Source organism: Epinephelus fuscoguttatus, linkage group LG17 (assembly GCF_011397635.1).
Source record: "Epinephelus fuscoguttatus linkage group LG17, E.fuscoguttatus.final_Chr_v1".
Lineage (NCBI taxonomy): Eukaryota > Metazoa > Chordata > Actinopteri > Perciformes > Serranidae > Epinephelus > Epinephelus fuscoguttatus.
This window is the reverse complement of record NC_064768.1, coordinates 36,451,002-36,476,353: the sequence shown is the minus strand read 5'-3', so window position 1 is coordinate 36,476,353 and position 25,352 is coordinate 36,451,002. Positions and strand designations below refer to the sequence as shown.

The 25,352-nt window shown below is 41.8% G+C and overlaps 1 protein-coding gene across 2 annotated transcripts in view; it reads right to left on the bottom strand.

The window, feature by feature from the left end:
• Nucleotides 1–25,352, bottom strand: part of trappc9 (trafficking protein particle complex subunit 9) — a 315,126-nt gene that overhangs the window by 220,543 nt on the left and 69,231 nt on the right. For both annotated transcript variants that reach the window (XM_049602007.1, XM_049602008.1), the window contains 3 exons: nt 22,975–23,101; nt 22,666–22,798; nt 16,200–16,363 (listed from right to left, as the gene is read on the bottom strand). In XM_049602007.1, the coding sequence (XP_049457964.1) occupies nt 16,200–16,363; nt 22,666–22,798; nt 22,975–23,101 (424 nt within the window). The remainder of the gene's footprint in view (nt 1–16,199; nt 16,364–22,665; nt 22,799–22,974; nt 23,102–25,352) is intronic.

Sequence of the window (25,352 nt, the reverse complement as noted above, 5' to 3'; positions counted from 1 at the left end):
CGGGCTGCACAGTGGAAAGTGTTTTGTCCTTATGAGACATTTGATATGAATGTGCATGAGTGTTGTGGAGGACAATCCAGCTGAGATGATGTTTATATCCACAGAGGAGCAAGCAGTGATGAACAAAAGGTCTGATATTCTGCTATTCAGAGACGACTCGGCTTATTTAAATACGATACAATACATTATTGCATTAAGAGTTTCTTTTTGTTATCTGTTAAGTTTTTTAATGAATAAATATTTGTTTTTTAAAAACTGATCTCCTATCTCGTGTGTCATGACGGCTGTGCTGTGGCAGAAAGAGTAATGTTTGTTTTGCTGCAGATGTCTTCCTATTGTGACTCTTCATATTTTATTCATTCAGTTCCCACAGAAAACACAGACGGCTTCACAGAGGCCCTCCCAACTGTGGCCTGTCTGAAGCCACTACCAGGTTACAATTCAGGAGCCACAGGCGGGATGGGACACTGTAATATGAGGACCAGGGATGGTAGGTCCTGTCACCATGGTGCTGTAGTGTGACACTATAGCCTCTGTCGTAACTGCATAGTGAACACGGGCAACATTACACTCCCGGGAACGAGTTGCTCCAGTCCAGCAACGGAGATCTTTGAGGGTGCAAATTCACTCCAATCTTCACTACCAGTTTATAAGAGGGAAATGGCATCAACATGTTTTGTGTTTATGCATGGTGTATATGTCTAACTAAAGCCCTTTTTAGATAGGAATTGTGCAAATTTGCAGGAAAGCCCAATCAGTCTTTTTTCAGCATTGGCAGTATAAAAACAAAATCAGGGAGTGCAGCAAAATGCCGCCTGCCTACTTTTGTTTATATGTGCCTTTTTCAGGGCAATGGGGGGCGTGAGCAAGTAACCAAACGTGTAGCTTAGCGTGTGACGTAAACAGTGACGTGGGAGGGAAGCCGTGGCTGGTCAGTCCTTCAGCGATTCTCTCGTAAGTCGGCCCGTTCTTCACCGTCCCCGTCATCTGACGGTTAATGGCCTCTTCGTTTGCGAGGACAAGGAGGGCGCGCAATTCCTTGTACAGCTGCTCATCTTTACAGTGTCTGTCAGGTTTGTGTTTCCCTCTTGCTACTAGCTGCTCGCTAATTCCTGCTATCAGCTGTTTCCTGTTTATCCACCGCCAGTGGCTCACATGTGCAGCGTCATCAACAGCTCCTCCCACAAGTCATCAACAGCCCCTCCTGTTGCGGAAGGCCGCCTCGGTCTGTTTAAACTAAAAGGGTTCCGCCAATATGTCTACCCTACGAGGCAGAAAATTGGGCACCTCGGATCAACTCGCCAACCTGGCTCTGTGTGTCTAAACGCTCGGAGCTTGCCGGCAAAACAGCCCAAAATTCGCTGAAAATCTGACAGTGTAAAAGGGGCTCAAGTTTCATACAGCCTCATAGACCGACAGCATGGCTTAGTCTGACTCAGATTAATTTTCTAGCAAACATTACACATGATCCATTCATTGTTGCTGTTTTTTTCTTTTAAAGATTGTCTCCACATAACAGCATTCAGCCTCCAGAGAGTTGTCTGTCAATTTGAGAGCATTATTTATTGATTTCACTTTCACATTTTGCAATATTGTCCCTCTAAACCCTGCCCTCGCACACAAATAGCTTCTGCTTTCACTTAGATCTACTCTGTTTCTACTCAAACTGTGTGCTCGCACTCAGATACTGTGTTGCTTGCACAGATTTCCTGCTCCAGCTTCAGCTCTTCTCCTCGTGCTCAAGCTGCTTCTGTGCACTCGTGGAATTTCAGCTCTCAGGATTTTTTTGTGTCACAACCCTGTCAAAATCCCCCAACCAATAGAACGGCAGGTTTATTGTTGACCAATGAAATGATCCCTGCCTCCTTGCGGGTGCTCTCGCTTTAGTTTTAGAGCGTCCCGTCCGGGTGGGTACTCTTTAATCTGGTTCATCCACTCCCGCCCTCCAGGGCTTAATTAAATGTTCTTCCCTTGCTTTCTTTACATTTTTTGGAATAAAGAGAGTGTTAATTTACACACGTGCGCCTGTATTTTTTACTACAATAGCCGCATACAGTATAATAGTAGCCGCTAGTCGGCGTGCTGGAGGAGAACCAGTGGTCGAGTGGGCTAGAGAATGGATGAGGAGAGCGAACAGTGATAACAAGAAAGCCGGTGAATGAGAGGAATAAAACATAAGATAATTTAAGAGAAAGAATCTAGAGATGAGTTATTGTATGTCTGGTTGTTAGTCAGTTTCAATAGTTGTGTGGTTTCTTTGCAGCCATGGCGACCTGTAAAATGCCCATCATATCAATGACTTGTGTGATCAATTTTCATTTAAATACATTTTATTTTCCTGCACTTACAACCTTTCTTTATATCTTTTGTGAGGTTTTGTAGCAAATGTGAAACACTGTGGAGTCAGCTCTGATATGAGTGTAGCTGTTATATATGAGCTATAACTCAATTATTATATTTCTGAGGTCTACCAGTGAAAATTAGGGAGCGCCTGACGGCTTAGTGAGTGGAGCAGGCGTCGAATATACGAAGGCAATGTCCTTTCCGCAGCAAAAGGCCACAGGCTCAATCAGAGCCTGTGGCCTTTTGCTGCATGTTATCCCTCTTCTTTCCCCCTTTCATGCTTGACCGTCCTGTCAAATAAAGGCAAAAAGCCCCAAAAATAATCTTTAAACAATGTTAATTAGGAAAGTCCCAATGATGAGTGGTTTACAGGTACATGTGATGAATGAATGATATGGTCACTATGTTCAGCCACAGACATGTGTAATGTGTGCACGTACTGACAGCTGCTCTGGCAGTGTTTAAGTATTTGAAAGTAACTGGTGAAATTATGGTGCGTCTTTGCCACAGCAGGCTTGATATGAAAAAGGACGATGGAGAGTATGTCTAGGTCTATTTCTATCTAAATATGAGGGTTGAAATGAAGCTTGTTTATGTGCACCCAGTTTCACAGTGGTTGAGATGTTGAGGGTTTAGGTTGACAACTCTTAATGTCTCAGTAATGACATGCAGATAAAAGTAAAAAAGATAATTGGAGTTCACTCAGTTCTACATTCAGAAAGCTGTATCCGTCTAGAAACCACCTTTAAATAGGACCATTACAAGTGGATGATTCCTCATCATTAATGGAACGAGGTGGCAAAACACCAGTAAAAATTAGATTTACCAGATTAAAAATACATATTCATTAAAACGTGGTAATTTCATCGAGGACTGGGCATATTTAAAGCCTTGAAACTGCAGCAGTTTCAGAAGTTATGGCAACACAAAAGATGAATTTACACAGAGAAAAGAACTGGATGATCAATTGCACTGCAATGCAATTAGCAGGTTGGGTTGTACAATGCAGCCGGCCACACTGTTCTTCCTCTGAGGCAATATGTGAGCTTTGGCTCAACTGTCATTTCCAGACTCTTGAAAGCATTTACAAAAGACTCCATCAAGTAACAAGGGGACACTTCAAAACCTTGTTATTCAACATAATGAAAACTTCGAGCACAGCCATTTTTGTACTGCATAACAGAGACAAGAAACACATAAGCTGCAGCACGGCTGCAGTGCAGACAGAAGTACACTCTGATATGTGCGAATTATCAGCCTCCAGAACAAACTGGGAACAACACCCAGCAAATATCGGTTATTTCAAAGGCAGCTCATCTACAGGCAGCTTTCAGGGGTCACTGTGGTTAGCATTAAACAGAAGGCGCTCTGCCATAAACCCTGTTTCTATGCTGACTACGAGGTAAAATAAACTCTTTCTGAACATAAAAACAAAATCTCAACAGAACAGCGCTATATACCACCTGACTCCTGAAGAAAGACTTTAGACAGGACAATAAGAACCCTTACAAGATTACAAGAGCTGTTCCATCTCCCCAGTTTAAAATCTTCCCAAACAAACACACCGTCACCACTGTTGTCTTCCCCTCAAGGTGGTACATAACGGAATGCTAACCAGCTTTTAATGTAACTTACTAAGTTACTAACATATTTCCAAAACTAGAATTACCGCCTGCGGTTGTATGCTTCTTACAGTTTACATCCATGCGTGAATACACGGATGCTTCTCACACATCTTACCCCCAGCAGCACAGAAGATCTGTACAATCATCACAGTTTCATCCAAAATTAGGGTCACCAATTCAACATCTGACCAAATGTCTTCCCATCTGTCCCTGACTTATTAAGTTGAGTAATGGCAAGAAAAGTGTTTTTGCAGAACATTACGGTGTCACAGCCAAGTTGACCTTTGGGATGTTAAGTGTCATTACTTCATCATTATACCCTATTGGACATCTGTGTGAAGTTTTGTCATAATTAGCGTAAGAAATCTGAAGAAAAACATACTCTGTGAGGTTACACTGACCTTTGACCACAAAACTCTAATCAGTTAATTCTTCAATCCGAGTGGACGTTCTTACCAAATCTGAAGACATTCCCTCAAGGTATTTGTGAGATGTTGACATGACACGTTCACCAGATTGACACATGCAAAGTCACACTGACCTTGACCTTTCACCTTTGGCCACCAAAATCTAATCAGTTCATCGTTGAGTCCAAGTGGATGTTCATGCTAAATTTGAGGAAATTCCCTCAAGACATTCTTGAAATATCGCTTCACAAGAACTGGGCGGACAGACTGCCCAAAAAATAATGCCTCAGACTATGGCTATAGCCGTCACAGAGGCATAAACAGGCTTAATTCCAACACCTTGAGGGAAGCAATCTGCATCAAACTGGAACGACCATCTTTTAACAGAGGAGGTGGCCTACGACACCACTTACCACCCACCTACAATAGAGTCTTGGGATCCCTCCGCAGATGACTTAACACCCATTCATACCTGGACCCATCTAACCCAGATGGGTCAACCACTCACATGTGACCTTGACGACTCTTTTATTCGTTTTCAAATGTCTTAATGGTCTTGGACCTTCTTACTTATCTGACCTGCTTTTACCATATCAACCCTCTTGGACCCTGAGGTCCTCCGGCACCGGCCTTTTAACCATACCACAAGTTAGGACTAAAACACACGGGGAGGCGGCATTTAGTTATTATGGCCCCCGATTGAGGAACAGCCTGTCGGAGAACATCAGGGCTGCAGAGACTGTTGATGTTTTTATAAAGAGGCTCAAGACTCATCTTTTTAATCAGGCTTTTAACTGATCTCTTTATTTATCTATTTTAAATTCCTTTTATCAGGCTTTTAACTGATGTATGTATTTGTTTTTTGTTTTGGTTTTTTAAAAAATGCTCTTACCCTTCCTCTTTTTACGTTCTTATCCCATTTAATCTTTATCTTTTGTTATTTTAGTTATAGGTTTTAGTTTTGATGCATTTTATGTCTCTGTTTTAGATCATTCTTACCCAGCTATTAACTTAATTTTATGAGCTAAATAGCTTTTTGTTGATTTGGTTCATTTTATACCTTTTATCCTATCTTACTGTTTTAGTCTGTTTTTAGCTCCAGTGTTTCCTCATGGGGGCCTACCACACTGAGAGTTGTTCCTGGTCTACCGAGGGGGGTGCCGTCCCGTGGACAGCTCTGACCTGGGTGGCTGAAGGGCACTGCACCTCAGTGTGGAGCCTCCTGTCTGCCCGGGTTGGGGTGATCTCTACGGCGGCGCTCCCTGTGGCCGTAGACCGTGGGCCCTCTCACTGTGGACGGCCCCTAGAGGTGGATTTTTCCTCGCCTCGGGTCAAGGTGCTCGGCCATGTCTCTTTAGTGACAGCTAGTGTGTGTGTGTGTGTGTGCGTGCGTGTATGCTTATGTATCACTATGTGGGGTGGGAGGGTTGGGTTTTCTCTTTTCTTTTTTGCTTTCTGTTTTGGTTCTTTGTTGTTTTTAGGCACTATGTGTTACTGTCGTATGAAAAGTGCCATATAAATAACATTGATTTGATTTGATTTGAAACTAAGAGCTCGCATGTGACCTCAACATCTCTGTAAGGGTTCACAACCACACAGGGTTAAAAGCCTGCAACTCCCCACCAGTCAGTTAGAACTGAAGAAACCTCTTGGATGAGAGGTGAAATGTCTTCAAGAAACTCAAGCAAGTCCAGTGGCCTACAAAACAGCACTTATTACCATGACCTGGATGACTGAGAATCTTCACCGACTTAATTCCAACTGAAATCAGATTTAGTCAGCCATTTTTACAGTCTCTTTTCAGTCTCTAGATCCAGCTAATAGCAAACAGTTTTTCTGATGACGGATGCTTCTTTGGCCAATGAAAAACTGGAAGAAGAACAGCTGTCAGTTTACTTTAAGTATGCTCTGGATAGGTGTTTTCAGCAAATTTCACAGCAATGGTAAGGTCCCAGATTGCTAGAAGTCATGTAGGAATTCAAAAAACCCACATTATTTAAACAACTGAAACTAGCACCTCACAACTTTTATCCTTTATCTCAGCAGACAGGAATCATAAATTAAAAAGTCTAAATCTGATCAGAAGTGAGCCATGTGGGTTATATCTGTACCATTACTTACCCTGCTCAGCTGCTGCTGTCAGAAGCATTATAAACATACATCTGCAAAAGCCTTAAGAAAATAAGGGGATTTTCTAAACACAACAAAGTTACTGGTCTGGTAATGTTTAACTACACCAGTGTGGTATAAATAGAGAATATGAAGGTTCGACAGCTGCCGTTCCATCTGTGCCAACTACTGAAAATAAGAGGAGCAAAACTTTGGAGAAAGTGACAACAACAGTCAAACCTGTTTGTGAGGGGATGAGTGAGATTTTACAACTGGTAGTAATCTCTTGAGGAGTTAACTAAGACATCTTAACGAGACATGGGACAAACTGTAGGTGGCATGTTTTCCTTTTTCTTGAAAACCATGCATATGGTGAGATCATCAGCCATGCAACATCTCAACTGGGTCCAGTCATTGGCTGAGCAAGGAGCATATAATTTTATTTTTTAAAACCATCTGTGCAAACAAATACAATTTCTCAACCATAATAACTACTGATGTCCAAAGCTAAATGTCTTAATTCCTTAGATAACGCTTTGTTGTGAAAGCGTACACTGGATTACTTGATACAACCACTTAAACATCAAACACTATCACAGACGGCCATTAGGAACAAAGTGAAACCCAGATTAAATTTCGAAAATGACTCCGGTGACACACTCCAGACTGGTGCTGATCTGACATTAAAATGGCCTTCAAAGGTTTCAGAGCTCAGATGTGGTACACGCAGGGGTTCTTTCTTTGTACTGTAATGAGGCCCATTTCAAGAGCCCACCTGAGGAGCGCCCAACAGGAACGAATCTTTACTGTGGTCACTTTGTTATAATTAGGTGAAATAATGCAGATTGTCTGGAGTAAAGTTTGTGCTTGAATAATACTGACACATCCAACATAAAAAACAAGTGAGAGTGGAGTCGTTTGTGGATCCAAAAAGGCTAAAACAACAGTGACTGATGATGAATTTGAACATTTATACATTTTGATTTTTTGTATTTAGAGCTGGGTGTCATTTCCAGCGCTGACTGTAATGTATCCACTGCAGCAAGTACTGAACACTTTAAAGAACAGAAACCTGGCATTTCTTTGAACAGACAGTTTTTAATTTAAACAATTTCTTGCTATTTCGAGCCTTTTATTGAAGACTTGTGATATTATGACAAAATCAAACACTAATTCATTTGGAAAGTTTGTCTTATTTTGGTGGATGAAAGCTCCGTCTCGTTGCCGGCACAGACCTTCAACAACATTCCTTTGAATGCCCAACACAGAACACACAGAGGTGGATCTGGTTTGAGAAAGCAGGAGTGGATTTGTTAGCTAACCAATACAACACCCACTGCCTGCTATGGGCAAGACGATGCATTGCTATTGACTGTTCTACACATACAGATGCATGTGCATGTCCCTTCAGTGACAGCCTGGTTCAATGGCGAAGAATCCTGCTGAGAAAGTTACTATTCCAGCATTGGCAACAACTGCCTGCGCTGCAAAGCCACCCAAGAAAAGGAGACAGACTTATTAGAGACTATTTCTAATAGTTTAGCTTTCTGCTGAGGGATCCAAAGGCTCATGGCTGCGGCTTCAAATTCACATTTATGGAGTTGAAGCCGCAGCAGCCGCAGAAACCCAAATCCAGCCAGTGCAAATCCCAGCTGGGGGCCCCGGACAGCCCCGACTCCCCTGCTGAGGGGCTGAGTGAATGAGCTGTGTGCAACTCTATAATAAAATAAGATTAAATAAAATGGGGAAACACTGGGTTACTGTATAAAGCATGTGCATGTGGTCGTCTGATGGGAGGGGCTCAGGAAAGACATGGGAGCGCTGCAGGAGGAGGATATATTTTCAAGTTCTGCCATTTTTACCTTTTCCAGATTTCCACCTTCCCCAGCTTTAACTAAGCAGCTGACCATCTTCCCCCCAGCTCCTTCTGCCTCTCTACAGTAACTGGAGACTAAATATAGTCATATACCGTTTAAGCTAAAGGGGCAAGAGCAAAGTAGATAGAGGATTGAATTTTCAATGAGACTTCAAAGAGTAAGTGTTACTGGTCACTCTGCTGCCCTGGATAGGAACCCAGAGAATGACATGAGCTAGACAAAACAATAAGGAGAATGAGAGCTATATGAGGAACTAAGTGAGTTATTCCCTGAAACCGGAGCAGATAAGGATTTGAAGGACAGCTTGAAGGGACTGAAAAAAAGATAAAGCAAAAAACAAAGAGAAGGCACTTGAAAACAAGGATGAAGACGAACGGGAGAGTGACAGACGAAGAGCTTTGTTGATGGTTTCTCTGCTGGCCAGTTCTTCAGTTATCTGCTACAACTTAAAATGACCATTCATCCACTTGTTAAGCGAGTTTTGACCTTTGGCGTTCGACCAGCCCTGCAGCTTAAAGGAAACATGAGTGAAAAAATGGTAGAGGGAAACTAAAGGAGCAGAAATGTTCATTTATTTAACAATGTTTTAACAGTGCAATGACTTTTATTGAGCAATTTTTGTGTCTCAGTTTTAAGACACAACCCATATTGACTGGTTGTTGAACTGTTACATAATAAACCAACCCTTGTTTACTGCATTAATATTTCATCCACATTTATGAAATCACTGAGCCGCTGTGTTTTTAATGAGCATTATTGATTACTTTTTAATTTTTTACCTTTAATTAATCAATTTGAATGGTGTCATGCTTCCTTGTGTTTATATTAACTCAATAAAATATACAGTACATGTCAGAGTTAAAGGGGCTCAATGCAAAATTCAGAGCATACGAGTTGTCTGGACACTTCTTACCATTGAGGTGGCTGAAAGCTCAAAGCTGACAGAGGGAAGGCGAAAACATTTTGACATAACTGTTACCCAGTTTCACATTTAAGTCTGAGTGTATCCTGAGGAAGAAGTAAGCAGCGGAACGGCGTCCTCGTTAGCAACAAACAAAACAGGGAGACCAGGACATCGTCCCAGAACAACTCCGCTCAAGGATGACAGCACCCTGAGCACAAAAGAATGCTGGGAAAAGGGCATAACGACGGAGAACAGTGTCCCGGTGGAGAGCCGCAAGGCCGGGGATAAAGAAAGTGTTAATTGTGGACAAATGCCTGACGCACATGAACACACACAGAGCACAGAGCGGGGGCGCAAGACCGTACTGTGAGTGGAGCCCGTGGGACACCAAACTGGAAGAGGCCCAAGACTCTGAGAGCTGGAGCGTTTCTTTACAACAGGTATGAGACAGGTGACGAAGAGGAATCACGATCAGGAACATGAGAGGCGAGAGCCAGGACGAAGCTTTCCACACAGACAGGAGGGCTGACAGTACACTTCCAGGATGATGCCATCCCAGTATCAGTGGTGTCCATCGTATGAGCTCAGAGCAAAGCGGTGGCGACATAGTGACGTTTTGGTCACAGACTTTCCACGTCCACAAACAATGTGCAAGGTACCCCGGGTGCATTGGTAGTTGACGTTCTGGGACACCATGTCAAGTTCTCTTCTTTCAACATACACTTCTGTTTTCACAGGAAATTCAACGTTGACATAGTCTCTTTAAAAATGAACGCACTACGCCAGTACAACACTGCGAATTGAGGTTGTTTGTCCTTCAACAAAAACACGTGGTTAGGTTTAGAAAAACAGACCATGGTTTGGCTTTAGAATCTTACGGGACGTCAGAACACCGCTCTCTCGGGTGAAAGTCGGTGTTTGTTGGACCCATACACCGCCCCTCCAATCTGCCCCACTCAGACTTCCACCGCCTTTCATCCTTGTCCTGCCACATTTCCCCCTGACACTGCCCAGGCGCCATTAAACTATAACATCAATCAGCCGTGTATCATGCTGTTATTAAAGGATGCCTTTTTTCATTGGTTTGTTATGCCACAAGCCACTGCCCAAGCATTGGATTTCGACAACTTTGGAGTGAGACCGTGCTCACACGTGCAGCCGGACTGGCTTACCACAACAACCCCAGAGAAGTGCTGATTAGAACACACTTCATTCTCTGCTCAGGATGCCATTACACCACTATATCTTTAAATAGAAAATCGTGGTTTGCTGCTATATTAATGCTCTGAATGTCACACACAGAACCTTTAAGTCTACAATTATAATATTTTCCAAAGTAAATGGTTCCAGGACATTCATTCAAGTTTAAAGTGTTTGCCGAAAGTCTTTGAGTGAAACTACAGATGGTGTTTTCCTAATTCAGGTCTAGAGAAGTCAGCTTCTTTTTGCTTGTTCATCCAACTCTGAAAATAACATTCCCTTGGAGGCAAAACTATGTGTGCAGCCTAAATCATTTCCAACAACCACAACAACAGTTCCATTTCAAAGAGAACTCTTGTTAACCAGAGAGACTACACTGTACCTTGGAGTCCGGCCAGCAGGGAGCAGGAGGTGTGAGAAGCAGGGAGGATCTGAGAGGTAGAGTCACTGGATGAGTGTCTTCAAATCACCAGACTACTTTAATTAGACTTCTGTACTAGTTAGCATTGACAGGCTAATTTTTATCCACCTTAGGGCAAAGGCTTGATGAGGCTCCTGTACAGAAGTTCCCAGGCAACAGGAGAGACACAGTAATTCTCTCACCACATTGTCATTGGGCCATAAAGTCTACATCGAGGCTGGTCAGCAAAGGTTTTTCCCATCTCTACACAACAGTGTGAGGCATTGACATGCTTGTGAGAGAAATGCACAAAAAGTGAGAAAAAATATACAAGTGCAAGACTGACAGAGCTGCTAAGACAGGATCTATGAGCGTTAACCCTTGGACAGAGGATATGTTAGTGTAGCCTGTCTTCAATTAAACAAAGAACCCTGGGGCTATTTCGAAAATGTCAGTTCAATTCCATATACTGGCTCCCAGCCACTCCTCCTTTGCTCATCACTGTGTGATCAAACTGCTGCCGAGAGCAAAGGTGTGACAAGTGGTTGGAAAAAAGCAGATCTGTCTCTGGTTCATCATGAATCTACTGCTTTCACATGGTTAAATCACAGGAAATACGCTGCTATTTTCTCAGTATGATCCAATTTGGTATGTGTCGAGAACAGCAGGTCAGAAACCTTTATTATAGGTGTTTCTGACAAAGTGGGTATAACGAGACACCCACAGGCTCCACGGGTATGAATATAAAAGATAACTGTGTCCAAAAGATAGAGTGTACTTTCATAGCCAAACACCTATTTTGGTTCTGTTCAATACAATGCGGAATAACATGCAATCAGAAACAGTGGTCTTACAGATGGAGTCTAAGATTCTGGAGAAAGAATGTTAACAATCGACCTCAAAACCCAAACAAACACATGTGCTCCCCCAAATTCATGGACGCACATTGCCAAGTCAATAACAGTAGCAACTGTAAGCTTGTTTGCAAATACGTGACTGTTATGACCTGCAAAATTCAGACTGTGAGCAGGACGTGATAAATGCATATACTGTGTGAGCTGAAAATAGAAGAGTGTGACTACATAAAAGGGTCAGATGAATGTGATCTTTCCCACAACATGACTGATTTGCCTGGTATGGACACAGTGATCATTACAAATTACCTTGTCCTCCAGACCCCCTAATGTTACTAAAACTGCACGACAAGCTAATGAAAGCGTACAAGAGTCTATTGGACTGTAACTACTTTGTGTGTTGTTGGGGCCATGTATGAAATGACTGCTGTCTTGCTTTTGGCTGGATGAGCAAATGTGCTTGAGTATAAATGTCTTTTTTTTTTTTTTTTTTGAAGATATTTTTTAGGGCATTTTTGCTTTAAATTGATAGGATAGTGAAGTGTGAAATGGGGAGAGAGAGAGGAAGAGACATGCAGCAAAGGGCCACAGGCTGGAGTCGAACCCGGGCCGCTGCGGCAACAGCCTTGTACATGGGGCGTCTGCTCCACCCACTAAGCCACCAACGCCCCATAACTGTCTTTCAATGTATTGTAATTGTAATAGCATCCAACTTAATGTTTTTAGCCAAACGCCTTAACGTTAGCATTTGATAATAGTTGACTTTGCTCCTCTGGACTGAAGATGGAGGCTTTTGATCAACAGGTGCACCCGTTTATCCATGACTTTTATTTTAACTTCTCCCCTTTATGTTCTATTGTTTTCCGACTTAATATGGCCTTTATTTTTTCCCAACTGATCGACTGGAACAGCCGTAAACAGCGCAAATTACAGTCATTTGTGCAGCCTTGGTAGTCTTTGCTTCAAGTTGCCTGCCCTCCATCTGGACAGTGCAGCTATGTACGATGTCATTTGTAAAGACGCTTTTAGGGCAAGTCAGCTGACCAAAAGAGTAATATGGCGGAATCCACAGCGTTTGCTGCCCGAGGGTAAGGTAGACAAGAATGCGAGGTCTGAAGTAGTGCAGACTGATTCAAGTGGAATCTATAAAAGTGTTGCTTTTTGATCTGCTAACACTGCAATTTTTGTTAGTTTTAAGTACCAATGATGTAACTCTCAACTGGTGTCTGACCAATACATGAACTGACAATAGGTTTTCTCCGCTCAGTAATGACATACATAGGTCGTCCGGTAGGGTTGGGTCGGTTCTCGGTAATACCAATCTGGTTCTATACTCCGTCTTGGACCAGGTTTTTTTTTGTTTGTTTTGAGACTGACCAGACCGCATACGTCATTTTACAGCCTGTGTCTGCCTCTTCGCCAAGCACACAGTGAGCAGGAGAGAGAGAGGGAGGTGGGGGTGGGGCGGGGACTGAGCTATGGGGTGCGAGTGCGCATGCGCCGAGGACTCTACTGTAGCCTGGAGTTTGTGTAACAGTGACGGGGAGTCGATAATGGCAGACAATTTAGTCTCGAAGAAATCAAAGAATGCGCCAACATGGCAACACTTTGGCTCTGAGCCAGACGAAGGAGGCAACCCTTGTCTGCACTGATTGGGTAAGCTAAACCTGCAAATTATTTGTAAGGAATAAAAGAAACAACGTGTTACTGTCCTATGGTCGTTTTTTTATTTTAAATGAGTCAATTGCGCCCCCAAGTGGCGAAAATCCGGTATTACCAACTTGATGCGGTTCACAAAAATCTGACCTTTTTTTTTTTCTCATACCGACCCAACCCTATCGTCCGGTAATGCCTAGGTAACACTATACAACATTAGCCCTGAGTTTCCATTCGCCAACTTTGAGCTTTCCAACCAAAACCCAGATCAGAGAAACTTGGCATTGGTCCCCAAGATGCTCAATATCCGGACCTGTCAGGGACCTTGTCGGCAATCTACAGCCAATGACAGCGCAAGACACAGGTTGAGGACAGAGACAAGCAGCACTGCAGCACTTTCAAAGGTGTGTTTATGTTTGAGAAGGAGGTAAAGAAACGACAGAGAGAGGGGAAGAGAGGGTGGAAGGTGGACTATTGCACATATTAGCCTTATAACTTACTCAGAGCTCTTCTTTGAGGCTTTTGACTCTAATATTTTCTAACAAGACTGCATCATTTTTTAAATATTTAATTTGAATTAAACTGAGAGTAATCTCAGACCATTAGTTATACATTTTCAATCAAATCATAATTTCTGTATTTTAAAACTATCTAAGCTACTCTGAAATCTTTGGGATACAAGTAGCCCAGGTTCAGGGTCACTCTAATCAGTAACAAGGATTTGCAGTGCAAAACTATAGATATGCTTCAGGTAATTTAGGTTTGTCACCACACAGTTTGTTCACCAGATGGCACAAGTTTATTTTCAACTGTAAAATGTGAAGATGTGAATGTGAATTTTTTTTTAATTTTAAAATACTGATCAATATCATCCTCAAAAATCTGGTATCATTCAGGCTCTTCTCTTTATAGTGATATCAGTTGGTACCTAAGATCAACCAAATGCAGGATTGGGCTTTAGTTACTCTTTTAATTGACAAATATGTAAATATGCAGTATGATTAAGTTTACATAACTGATAAAATATATCACTGATGTCAAAGTAAAGATGTAGAAAACAACCTCAACACTATATTCATGCTATAAGACATCAAATCTGTTGAAATTCCCTTACAGAGAGGTTTCAGGTTCATTGAAAAAACATCGAGTGGGGTTTTAAATCTGCTGACTACAGGCAGCACTGAGCCAGGAGTTTCAAAAGCATGATTCGTCATCTATCCCATCATCAATAAAATATAAAAGAGTTGAATGTTTGGGAAATGTTGCTACCTATTTTAGCAACACAGCTGCTTTTTTCACACAGAAGGTGAGACAAAGACAAAAAAGCAAGAGAGAGACACACACAGACAGCCAGTCGGAGTGAGGGGGACTGCAGAGATCTGAGGACCCGAGCAGGTGTTGAACAAAGAGATGGAACACAGAGTGAAAAGCCACAGGGGCATGAAAGATGTGTAACCAAAGACAACGGGGTAGTGACCTCTGTTGTACAGCGGACACGCAGACTGCAAAAGCCTGTAGCAAAAACTCAGAGGGTGATGAAGTATATCAAAAACTTTCCTGACTAAAACAGCACTGATAACAAACACTGGATGCAAATCAATGATCTCAGAACATCATTTGTTTCAGCATGTTACAGTTGTTTCACAGATCAGGTCCTTGAGATTATTATTGCCTTCGGACTCAAAGAGGGACTTTGTGGCAGCCCTATAGCATTATCTGTGTAAAAAGGACTACTGTAATATCTTCTTATCTTACATGATTTTGTCATGTATGATCTTTATCTAATTCTTGCCCTCTATTTGAAGCACACTGAGTTTAAAACAAACTGGACTTGAGTATTACTGGACGTAAGCAGTTTCCTCGTATGAAGTCCGGAGTTTTCCTTTCACACATGTAGCCCACAAGAGGAGATTGTCTGTGTCAGAAAGGTCCTCACCTACTTTAGACAAAGGTTGGCACCTGGTGAGAGCGTACAGGAGGAATGGCATGACGCGGTTTACGTTGCGGTCACGTAGCCAGTTCATCATTCTCGGAACCCATCGGCTGCATTCTGCGTCTGACTTCCGGCAGACGGCGATACAGCCTCTGGGGGCAAACCTCCAATTTTCTGGTTTGATTTGGGAGGAGGAGGCGAATTTCTGTTTCCGACTTTGGTTTATATATAATTAAATATGCTGAACCATTGCGATGGATTCAGAGTTTGCAGTGACGCCAATTATGTTCACCGCATGGGCCATTTAACCTGGCAACAACTGCAGCCAGCTCAAACGTGATTGGTCAATATCACGCAGACTACAAACAGCCTATAACCAGAAACCAGGGCTCTTCCGCTCTTCTTCCGGAGGCAAGATCTCCAGGGTTTGCAGACTCTACATTCACTGAATGTATAGTCTGTATATAGAGACTACCAGTTCATTAACTGGTCATAAATAACAGTCTCTTGATGTTCCTTGAATTTGTCTGATGATTCCAGCTTCGGCCTTTATCAACAGAAGTTCCCAAATCTCGTCATCTCCCCAGTTAGACATTTTCATTGAGTTTATCGTGTGAAAACAACTTTGTGAACACGGTGACTCGTTCACTGTGAATTTTCCCAACAATTACCTGCTCTATTAACACGTGGACTCAATCGGACATTAAACGACTTTGTCAGGCAGGGCAAAGTCCATTTAATGTCCAATCCAACTGACTCTGACATTTGCTTTCTCACATGCAGCTCCTTTGGGTAGACTATACTGTCATGTTATCGTCTTTGCTGTACTGTCACAACTTCCTGTTTCCAGTCCTAAAATTAAAAGTAAAATCAACAGACAGAGGCACTAACCTTTGGTGCTGATAATCTTAGAGGTGAGCTCCAGAGTCTCGATGTCCTCAGATCCAATGTTCTCCAAGGTGATGGTCAGCTGCTGGGTCTCTCCGTTGAAAAGCTGGACGGACACAGTGGTGGACAGTTCCTCTTTGGACGTCGGGTGAGGTGTGTGAGCTGACCTGTTGAGATTTGTGAGGGATGGAGGAAAAATTGACTAATAATCTTGCTTTTATTCCCTAAAGGAGTCAATATGAATTAAGATTTCTAATAAATGAACTCGAGAGATATGAGGCCTGCAATGTGGAAGACAAGATGTGGTTTGATATGATGCAAACAGTTCCATATACTTGTCATAATTTGAAAAACAATTCTTCAGGGATTAATCAATTTTAAGACTGGTCAACTTGAGGTGTATGAAGACAGATAAAGTTTTAAATGCCCTTTCTCAGATTTTGATGAAGATGATAAATGGTTTTTGGAATCTCATTAGCTGGAACGTCATTTGTTGATGGCTTTTTTCCCCTCAGTGGAGAGCGCTGCTGAATGATTTGTGGGTTTCGCCATCAAACCTCATTTGGGCCGCAGTTAAAACGTTTAACATCTGAAAGCTTCATTTGTGCTTTTCTTTGTGAGCTCAAACTGCGTCTCGTTGTATTTCTGGCCACATCTCAGTCGGTGACATCATGGCAAACTATTTTCATCAGTTGTCAAAAGCAAAACGCCTGCAGCTGATGCTTTAAGTTTTAAAGAGCTGCTGGCATCTGTTTTTGCAAAGTAATGCAAATACTGGGGCAAAAGGGAATGTACAAGACTGTGAAAGATCAATGCGGATGTTCTCTAAAACTTGCCTCATTAAACATGCACATGTTCATAACTTTAAAATGCAACAAACACTCTGCCTGAGGCTAAAATTACAATGTCAGTCATCACATGCTGCCTATACGTTTTTTCTGAGCTTGACAGTGTTAACACAAACATAACTCTTCGAAATGTTAAGACACTTCAAATGCATTCTGAAAGTTACAATAGAGTAATGATGGAAAACCTTTTACAATCAAGAAACTGAGAAGTCTAAATGGTTTTGCAACTACTGCAGCAACACACATTGTTTGCATTTTATTAAATATGTCTCAGTAAAATAGTTTTGTAAAACACAGCTGAAGACGGTAGATCTGTCTGAGCTTTTTGAGATGTTAGAAATAATTAAAGCTAATGTTTGACACTGATGTTAGACATGTGAGAAACTGTAAGAACACAGCTTTGTCCTGGAGGCAAAAAGATATCTGAGAAATCACCCAACTTTAACTGAGGTCAGAGCTGAAGGTCTGCCTGCAGACACAGTGAGAGCACCCACGAGATGAAATACTGTATTGCATTTCTATTCTGTTTGCTTCATGTATCCGCCACGGTACTCTTCCAACGCTGGAGAATAAAAAGATTTTCCACATCAAAAGCTGCTGAAGTGCTGTACTTACAGGCATGACCTAAATAGTGGATTTTTCAGCAGCTCCACTGTCAGAATGATTTAAGCACTCCAACAGGGGCCTTTACTAGAATTAATTTAACCCATGATTTCTCCTCTTATGTTTCCTGCTTTGACTGCATTGAAAATGTCATTTCCTGACAGGATGTACATGGAAACAAATTCACCTGCTACTCTGATGTTTAAAGTTGACAGACAACTGCAGCTGTTTCTGACAGAGGAAATGCCTCTCTTATTGTCAGTTTTGTTTGAGTTTGAGTTACGCAGCAAAGACCTTTTGGTTTGTTGTGTGTTTTAAATATACAATATGGAATTTGTGCCGCTGTGGGTCTCCCAATCAAAACAGTGACAAAGGACACTGATGTTGATGTGAGGTGGCATGGGATTATAAGAGTTGTTGTCTTCATTGTTCATTCAGCCACCATTGCCGAGTGAGAGAGAATGAGATTCTATCTGACGTTACTCGGTGGAAATCATGTTCACTGACAAGGAAATGTATTCAAGTGCTATTCACATTAAATTTCATCCTGTCTTTTCATTCAAATGAAATATCCACCTGTAATGTTAACTTGCTAACTTACCATTAGCATTAGATGAGCTGACTACCTTGACAGTGACAATGTTATTTGGCCAATTCAATCGTGGGGTAGCCCAGCCTTGTTATCAGTGGTTGAAAGAATCATACTAAAAATAACTTTAAGATGGTGCTGACTGGTGTTTGCTACAGAATTAGATCAAATTCAGCGAGAAAACCCCCAGCCATGCCTGGCATCTGATCGCAGACTGCTCTGACTCCCTGCTGGATCGGCAAACTTTCTGTTGCTGCCATCACACAGGTTAGGCCCAGCACGGCAGCTGGCCAAATCTGAATTGCTACAGCCAAGCTGAAGGTCCATCTCTGGAGCTGTAACCTGCTCTTTTCCCAGCAATGTAGTCCCCTAGATGGGGAGTAGCAGGACCGCGGGATGCGCTACCTTGCTAACTACACTAATTCAGCTTGTCTCATATGTGACAGACACAGACACTGTTGCCAACTCCTCAGGAAGAAAAGTAGCTATTGGCTGTCCTAAAAGTCGCTAGAAGTCGCTAAATGACATCATCGCCTAATTTGCATAATTGTCCATATGCATGTAATTGTAATGGCCGCTGTAGGAGAGAGGAATAATGTCGCGGAGAGACAAAAACTGAGTAAAAAAACACCCTGAATATGTTTAGAACTACAAATGAACCTTTGTTCAGTGATTTATATTAAAGAAAATTTTACATTTACATCCCGCCCTGACTGTAAACCAGGTCAGGATCAGCCAGCGGCGGTTCCGCGCATGTGCGATTCACTTGCAGTCTGGACATGAAGGGGTTAACATCTCCTGCTCTGACTGCTGCTGGGAGGGAGGACTGGGCCGCCTGTGAGTGCTTTGGGGTGAGGGAAGGGCCCACGGCAGCATCCGCTGCTCGTTGAGAAGAATAAGAATGATACGTGCTCTCACAACAGAGTCTCCAGAAGTCTTCAATAACATCAGAAAAAGTCGCTAGAATTGTCGCTAGAGGGGTCTGAAAAGTCGCTAAATATAGTGGCAAAGTCGCTAAGTTGGCAACACTGGATACAGAGAGCAGGAGCAGGATAAGGAGGGGCTGAAAATATCACATCAATATGTGGCTGTAAATGTTGATATTGTGGCAGCCATAACATATAAATCAATGTGTGGGAAACACTGTTATTGTAACGTTATAACACTGAAACCATACATATTAGCTTGCTGTACAATAAGCTTGGTGGCTGGCATGAGCAAACTGTCATAGTGCCTGCCACATTTAAGAAAAAAACTAGATCAATAACAAAAAACATCAATAAGTTAGATCTCTTCAATCAAGAGTTTCAATATAGTGTCATCTGCTGTTTACCCAGACGTTAAAGCAACTAGAGGGGGTAAAGGCGATTGACAATGAAATGAAACACAAGTAATCTTAGGGTTAGGGTTAATGTAAGTGCAAGGTTAGGATCTGGTTCCTGAATTAAAAAGGGTTCACAAACCTAAACTGAGTTTTAAGCAAGCATGACAGTGCTACTTAGTATGAAAGGGATAAGTTTCCATACTGTGAGTTACACTAGGGTTACAATAAATTATTAATATGTCACTTTTAGTCCACTCTGCCATAACCCAGAGGAAAATTTTGCTGCTCACAATAGTCTTTACTTCTCTCATCAGAAGAAATCAGCATCTTATCTGAAGACATTTCTCCCGACACCCCAACCCCCTTTAGGAGAAATGAGGAGTAAAAATAAATCAGCAGGAGTTCTTTAGTTGTGCTCATAGGCTTCTCAGAGGGTTCTTAATTCTGAGAACAGATAAAATCAAGACTTGAATTTAATCACTGAGACAAATTTCTGAAATTGTGCGGGCTCATTTTAGTTTTCTTGTGGATCTTACAGTTATCTCAAGAACTGATTATTTCAGACAAATAAAGATCACTGCAGTGAGAGAGGGAAAAGAGCATTTTAAGATCTTAAATAAGGATCAGGCTGAAACAAGAGAGAGGCTATTTCTCAGGAGCTGGATTTAAGAGGTATGAGAAAATGGTCAAAATCTTATACTGATGTTTTACCGAGCTCAGTTATGTCTGGGAGAAACAAGCTGGACAAAGAAGAGATCTGAAGTTGAATTTTCTTTTTCTCTGGGAAAGCTTTTTTCTTTTGGATCAGAAAGAAACTTGAATGTGAGTCAGTGCATAAACATTTCATTTGCATGCACAGGTCTTGTGTGAATGGCAACAACCGAAAGTCTGTTTAATCTCAAATTATGCAAACTTCTGGTCGTGGTTAAATGCCTGGTTGATAATTTGGCATAAAATGGTTTGGTGCTTATCCTGCATCACTGATCAGATTTATGTCTGAAAACACATCTAACAGGTCAGAGACACTCTGCTGAACATTTACCTTTTGTTACTTGTTAAGCAATGGGAGTATCAGCACCATCCAATGAGAGTGCAGTCTGTGATTTGTAGGACAGTGACACATTTTTCATTGTTTTGGCTCTGAACTCCGGCACAATGGATGTGAAATGAAACAATAGCTACGAGGTTAAAGTGCTGACTTCCAGCTTTAACGGTGTGTGTGAGGATGTTCACATCAATCGTGGATGAGCAGCGTAGGACTCGTTGCCCTTTAATATCTTTACGGCCCAACAGTGCAGTGTTCTTGTCTGTGCAGTCTGTCACCTGACCTTGATTCAATTGAGCACATGTTTCACTTACTGAGGACCTGAATGAAGCCAAAAGGTCTCAACAGGAGCACGAGGCTGCAAAGGTTTCGCAACAAAGAAGAGGGACATAAAGATTGTATTTCAGTTCATGTCAGGGTTTTTTTCCAGGACAGTTTTGAGACAAAGGTGGAAAGGTGTGCATGTGATATGAGGTGCCTCATAATGTGTGTTTTCTGCAGATTACACACAACAACCAATCGGGCATGTTCATAAGCCTGCTATGGCTTTTAGGCCAGTCTGGGTCCAAGCTACTTGCTCTGTGCTTCCTGTGCTGACTGTTATATACGATAAGGCACAAAAACCAAATTAAGTTCATTTTTAGTTATTAGGCTATTCTTCATATTCTTCTATATTTCAGTAACTTATATAATTGCTCCCTGTTCTCTGGTTTGAGTCTTAGATTGACCCTCACTTACCTCATGAACTGTCTCAAGTGGCTGGCTCCTTTATTAAGAAAGTGTTCGACTGTAGGAGACATTGACAGTGTATTAAACTTCGCCATACTGAGTTACAGCCCTGGTCTAAAGATGTTAAAAAAAAAAAAACATTATATCTCTATATTATCTCTTTCCTCCATCGTCCTTGGCCTTTTATTGGAGAACTCTGTTACCTTCTTCTTTTTAATTCTGGAGATGAAATTTCAAGCTATTGCATGATTTTAGCCAGTGAGGGCTGGGTATCATTTGAAATTTTTCAGTAGTACTAGTAGAGTCAGGCACGCCTTTTGCCACTGTAGTAACCACGGTTACCACAGTAATCAATGTGCAGCAATGTGCTGGTTTTCTACCCGGAAGTATTTGTAAACAACAAGGCGATTCCCTCTATAGAACAGTACAAAAACAGGTTTTTGATATGTAAAGAAAGTAAGTATACACACTATTATCATAATCATTATTATTAGTAGTAGTAGTAGTAGTAGTAGTATTTCTCCAATGTTAGCATTTACTTTTGTTCGTAAAAGAACATGGAAAAACATAAAAGAAAACATGTATATGCATCTTTCAGGACCTTTGCCTCACTTGGACACCATCCATCCAAGAGGACTTTGAAAACAGCAATCTTTAGGATTTATCTAGCAACCTTCTGGCAAAATAAAAATTACAACCTGCCTAACATGAGGACAAAGAACGATACATAACGATGTCAGCATTATGTTCTTAAAATAACACACAAAGTACATGAAAGAAAATGCTTTTTTGTATCCTTCAGGACCTTTACCTAACATGCACATGCGGTATAAGCGCATCAAGGCAGTTGCTGATTAAAGGCATGATAGTTTTTGGCATAAGTAAACAAAACAATCTGCATTTTTCTTGGAATATTTAACCAAGGCAGCAGCCAGTAAGATGAAGGCGACCTGCCTTTGAGTTGGACAGACTTTGTGTCTGAGTTCATTTTATGTTTTGGTCCCATTAAATCTGTTTGTTTAATGTGGATGTAAACACTCTTAAATTAAAGCTGTGGGTCAGCGCTTTAACATCCTAATTCTCATTTAATTTCCAATGTACAGAGCTCACAAAAATGAATGATGTCACCGTCCTACTCACTGAGTGCCCTGCAAACTAATAAATGCTCCAGTTAGCTAGTTGCTCAAACACTGTCGGCATTCCCAAACACAAATCTGCAGCCCTGCCCATGTGACTGTTACCTATTGTGTTGGTGTTCAGTTAAACTCGTCCCTGTCGCTTTAGAGAGCTGTAAAAACCATGAAAATAAACAGATTCAGAGAGTTTCTGACCGTGGTAGTGATGTGCTGAGCTGAAGACGAGGAAGGGAGGGAATGACCTCCACCAAACAGCCACTAGTCTTCACACTGGGCAGGCCCTCCAACAGGCAATCACTGGTCACCCCAAACACTGATGTGTGGTAACCTGGGTTTAAACACAGAATATAGGACATGTTTAGCTTGAATGGATGAAGAACAGGAGCTTAAAGTTAAGATCAAGGCCACAATGTGTCTCTGATACAGCAGCATATGCATCAGAAATCGCAGCTAATTTGAGCAGCTCATTATTATGTGCAACATCTGAGTGTTGGACAGACTCACCATTGACAGTGATGTTGCCAGCTGTGCGTGGGACGCCAACCAGAGTGACGGGGTACAGGCCAGACTCTGCAGGCAGGGACAGCGCAGCAGGCAGGGATTCAAACTCGACTCCAGATGTCAGCAAACCCTGAAAGCAAGACAAGAGAGGATGGGACATGATTGTAATACATATGTAGAGACTAACCCTTTCATTGAAGCAAAAAGGACACAGGAGTAAAAAAAAAAAAAAAAAAAAAAAGTGAAGTTCATGGCAAATGATGAGTTGAAATTATAAAAAGATGAGAATAAAATACAGTGTGGAAAACTTTGTGTGCTTTTTTGTTAAGACAGGGATAAAATATGGCCATAGCTGTCTTTAAAATTGTTACGAGAAAAGTTTATTTCCCACCTGTAAGTCTGGTTCAGCAAAAATAAAAATGTTAAAACCTGGAAAACCTCTCCTATCACAAAGAGCACCTTAGTGACAATAGCAGATTTTGGTACTGGTAATACAATTGCTTGAAACCAATAAAAACTGACAATGAAACATCGACAAACAATAAAATCTCTCAGCTCTCCTCTGACTGTTGGTGCACGCCATGCTCACATTGCCCCCATTTGTTTTCCCTTTGAAAGAGCAGTGTGACATGCAGCCGTCTTATTCTCCACCAACAGATCAGTGTGAAGTATCTCTCCAACTGTTTCATGTGATTCATCATCTTAATCTACCCACGATGTCGTGAAGATTAAATCTCTATCAGCATGAGATGGCCATTCCCATTGGAGAAAATTGCTCTCCATGGTAAACAGCCACTTGAGCCATGCGTGCCTGAGAAGTGATTGAAAATAAGTCCTACAGATCGCAACATGGAGGGAAGAGGGAGAAGACAGGTTTCAGACTCAGCAGCCCAAATTCCCACTGGGCGTTGCACAGACCAGAATATTCCATGCCAAGGTTTTTAATGCATTGGGAGTGTTTGACTGTCCAAAGGGTAATTCTGAGCCCTTTGATGAAAGTTTTTGGAGTGAATTGAATCAGAAACACCAATTACATAACAGAATCGCTCAAAGGATAATTCTGGTTTCTTAAAACTTGGGTCCTGTTTTCAGTTTTGACCATCGTTTGATAACCTTACACTCGACAAAGTAACAGCTCAGATCTGGGAACAAGGCCAGACGATCACACAGGTTGTTTCTTGACCTGTCGGACTTCTTTTTCAGTGATGTCATCACATCGTCAGATCTCAGCAATTAAATTAGTGACTTCAGCATTATTATTACTGATAGGAAGGACAACGAAGACTTCAACTTTTAAAGCTACTAAAAATAAAACCCAAATTGTAATAAAGACCCCAGAGAGCAATCATGACTGTCTCCTTGAGTTCCTGTTGTGATGTCACTACATTAAAGGGCAGATGCAATGCTGTAATGAAATGGGGCTGGTTTTGAACCACCTGTGTCATTTAAGCTCTAAAGAGCTGGACGAAGCAGCCCAGTGGAGCAACAAGGAAAATACATGTATGAGATGCCTTTATTGTCCTAGTAAAGACAGTAACTTCATCACAATTGGTACGTTCCCATACATATTGTAATATCACTCACACTGTCATTAAGGTTTTGAAAGCAGGTTTGATTTTCTGTGTTTTTTGTATCCATCAAAAGCCTACAGAGTTGTTTGACCAAGAAGAAATTGTGGCTTTACCTGAGGGACACATACATCAACAGAAACAACAACAGGAAACAGGGCAGAGGAGGACAGCGAGCCAGCAAGAAACAGAAGTGAAAAGATTTGGAAGCAATGTCTTTCTGGAAATCTTCCACGTCAAAGAGAAGGTAACAATCCAGAAATGCACAACAACAATGATGTTGCTGACAGCAGAGTATAATGTAACCGCCACACAATATGATTTCAGAACTCAGGTAGCCGCGGTGCCAAATGCAAGACGCAGACAGAGTGGCGACAACCTAGGGAGGTAACTCCAATGAAGACAGGCAAGGGAGCATAGAGGCTGTGGCTGTGGCTCCGTCCACTAATCGGAAGATTGGATCGATCTCCGGCTGATCCATCGGTATATGAGACTGTTAAAAACTGAGTAGCAGGTGGCTTGTAAGCTACCCTTAGCCACCAGTTTATGAATGTGTGTGAAAGGGTGAATGTGACTCATAGTGTAAAAGCACTCTGAGTGGTCAGAAGACTAGAAAGGCACCATAAAAGTGCAGGTCCATTTACCATTTACCAACATGTGTCTTCCATTTACCCTTGTATCGAGAATTCTTGCAACAAATGGAACAGTAAAAAGTATCGGATTTAGTGTGCAAGGTTTCTGTGCGTTACAATTTTTATCTTGTGACGGATTGATACAGCGTACACGAAATATTACAGACCTGGTTTTAGACAT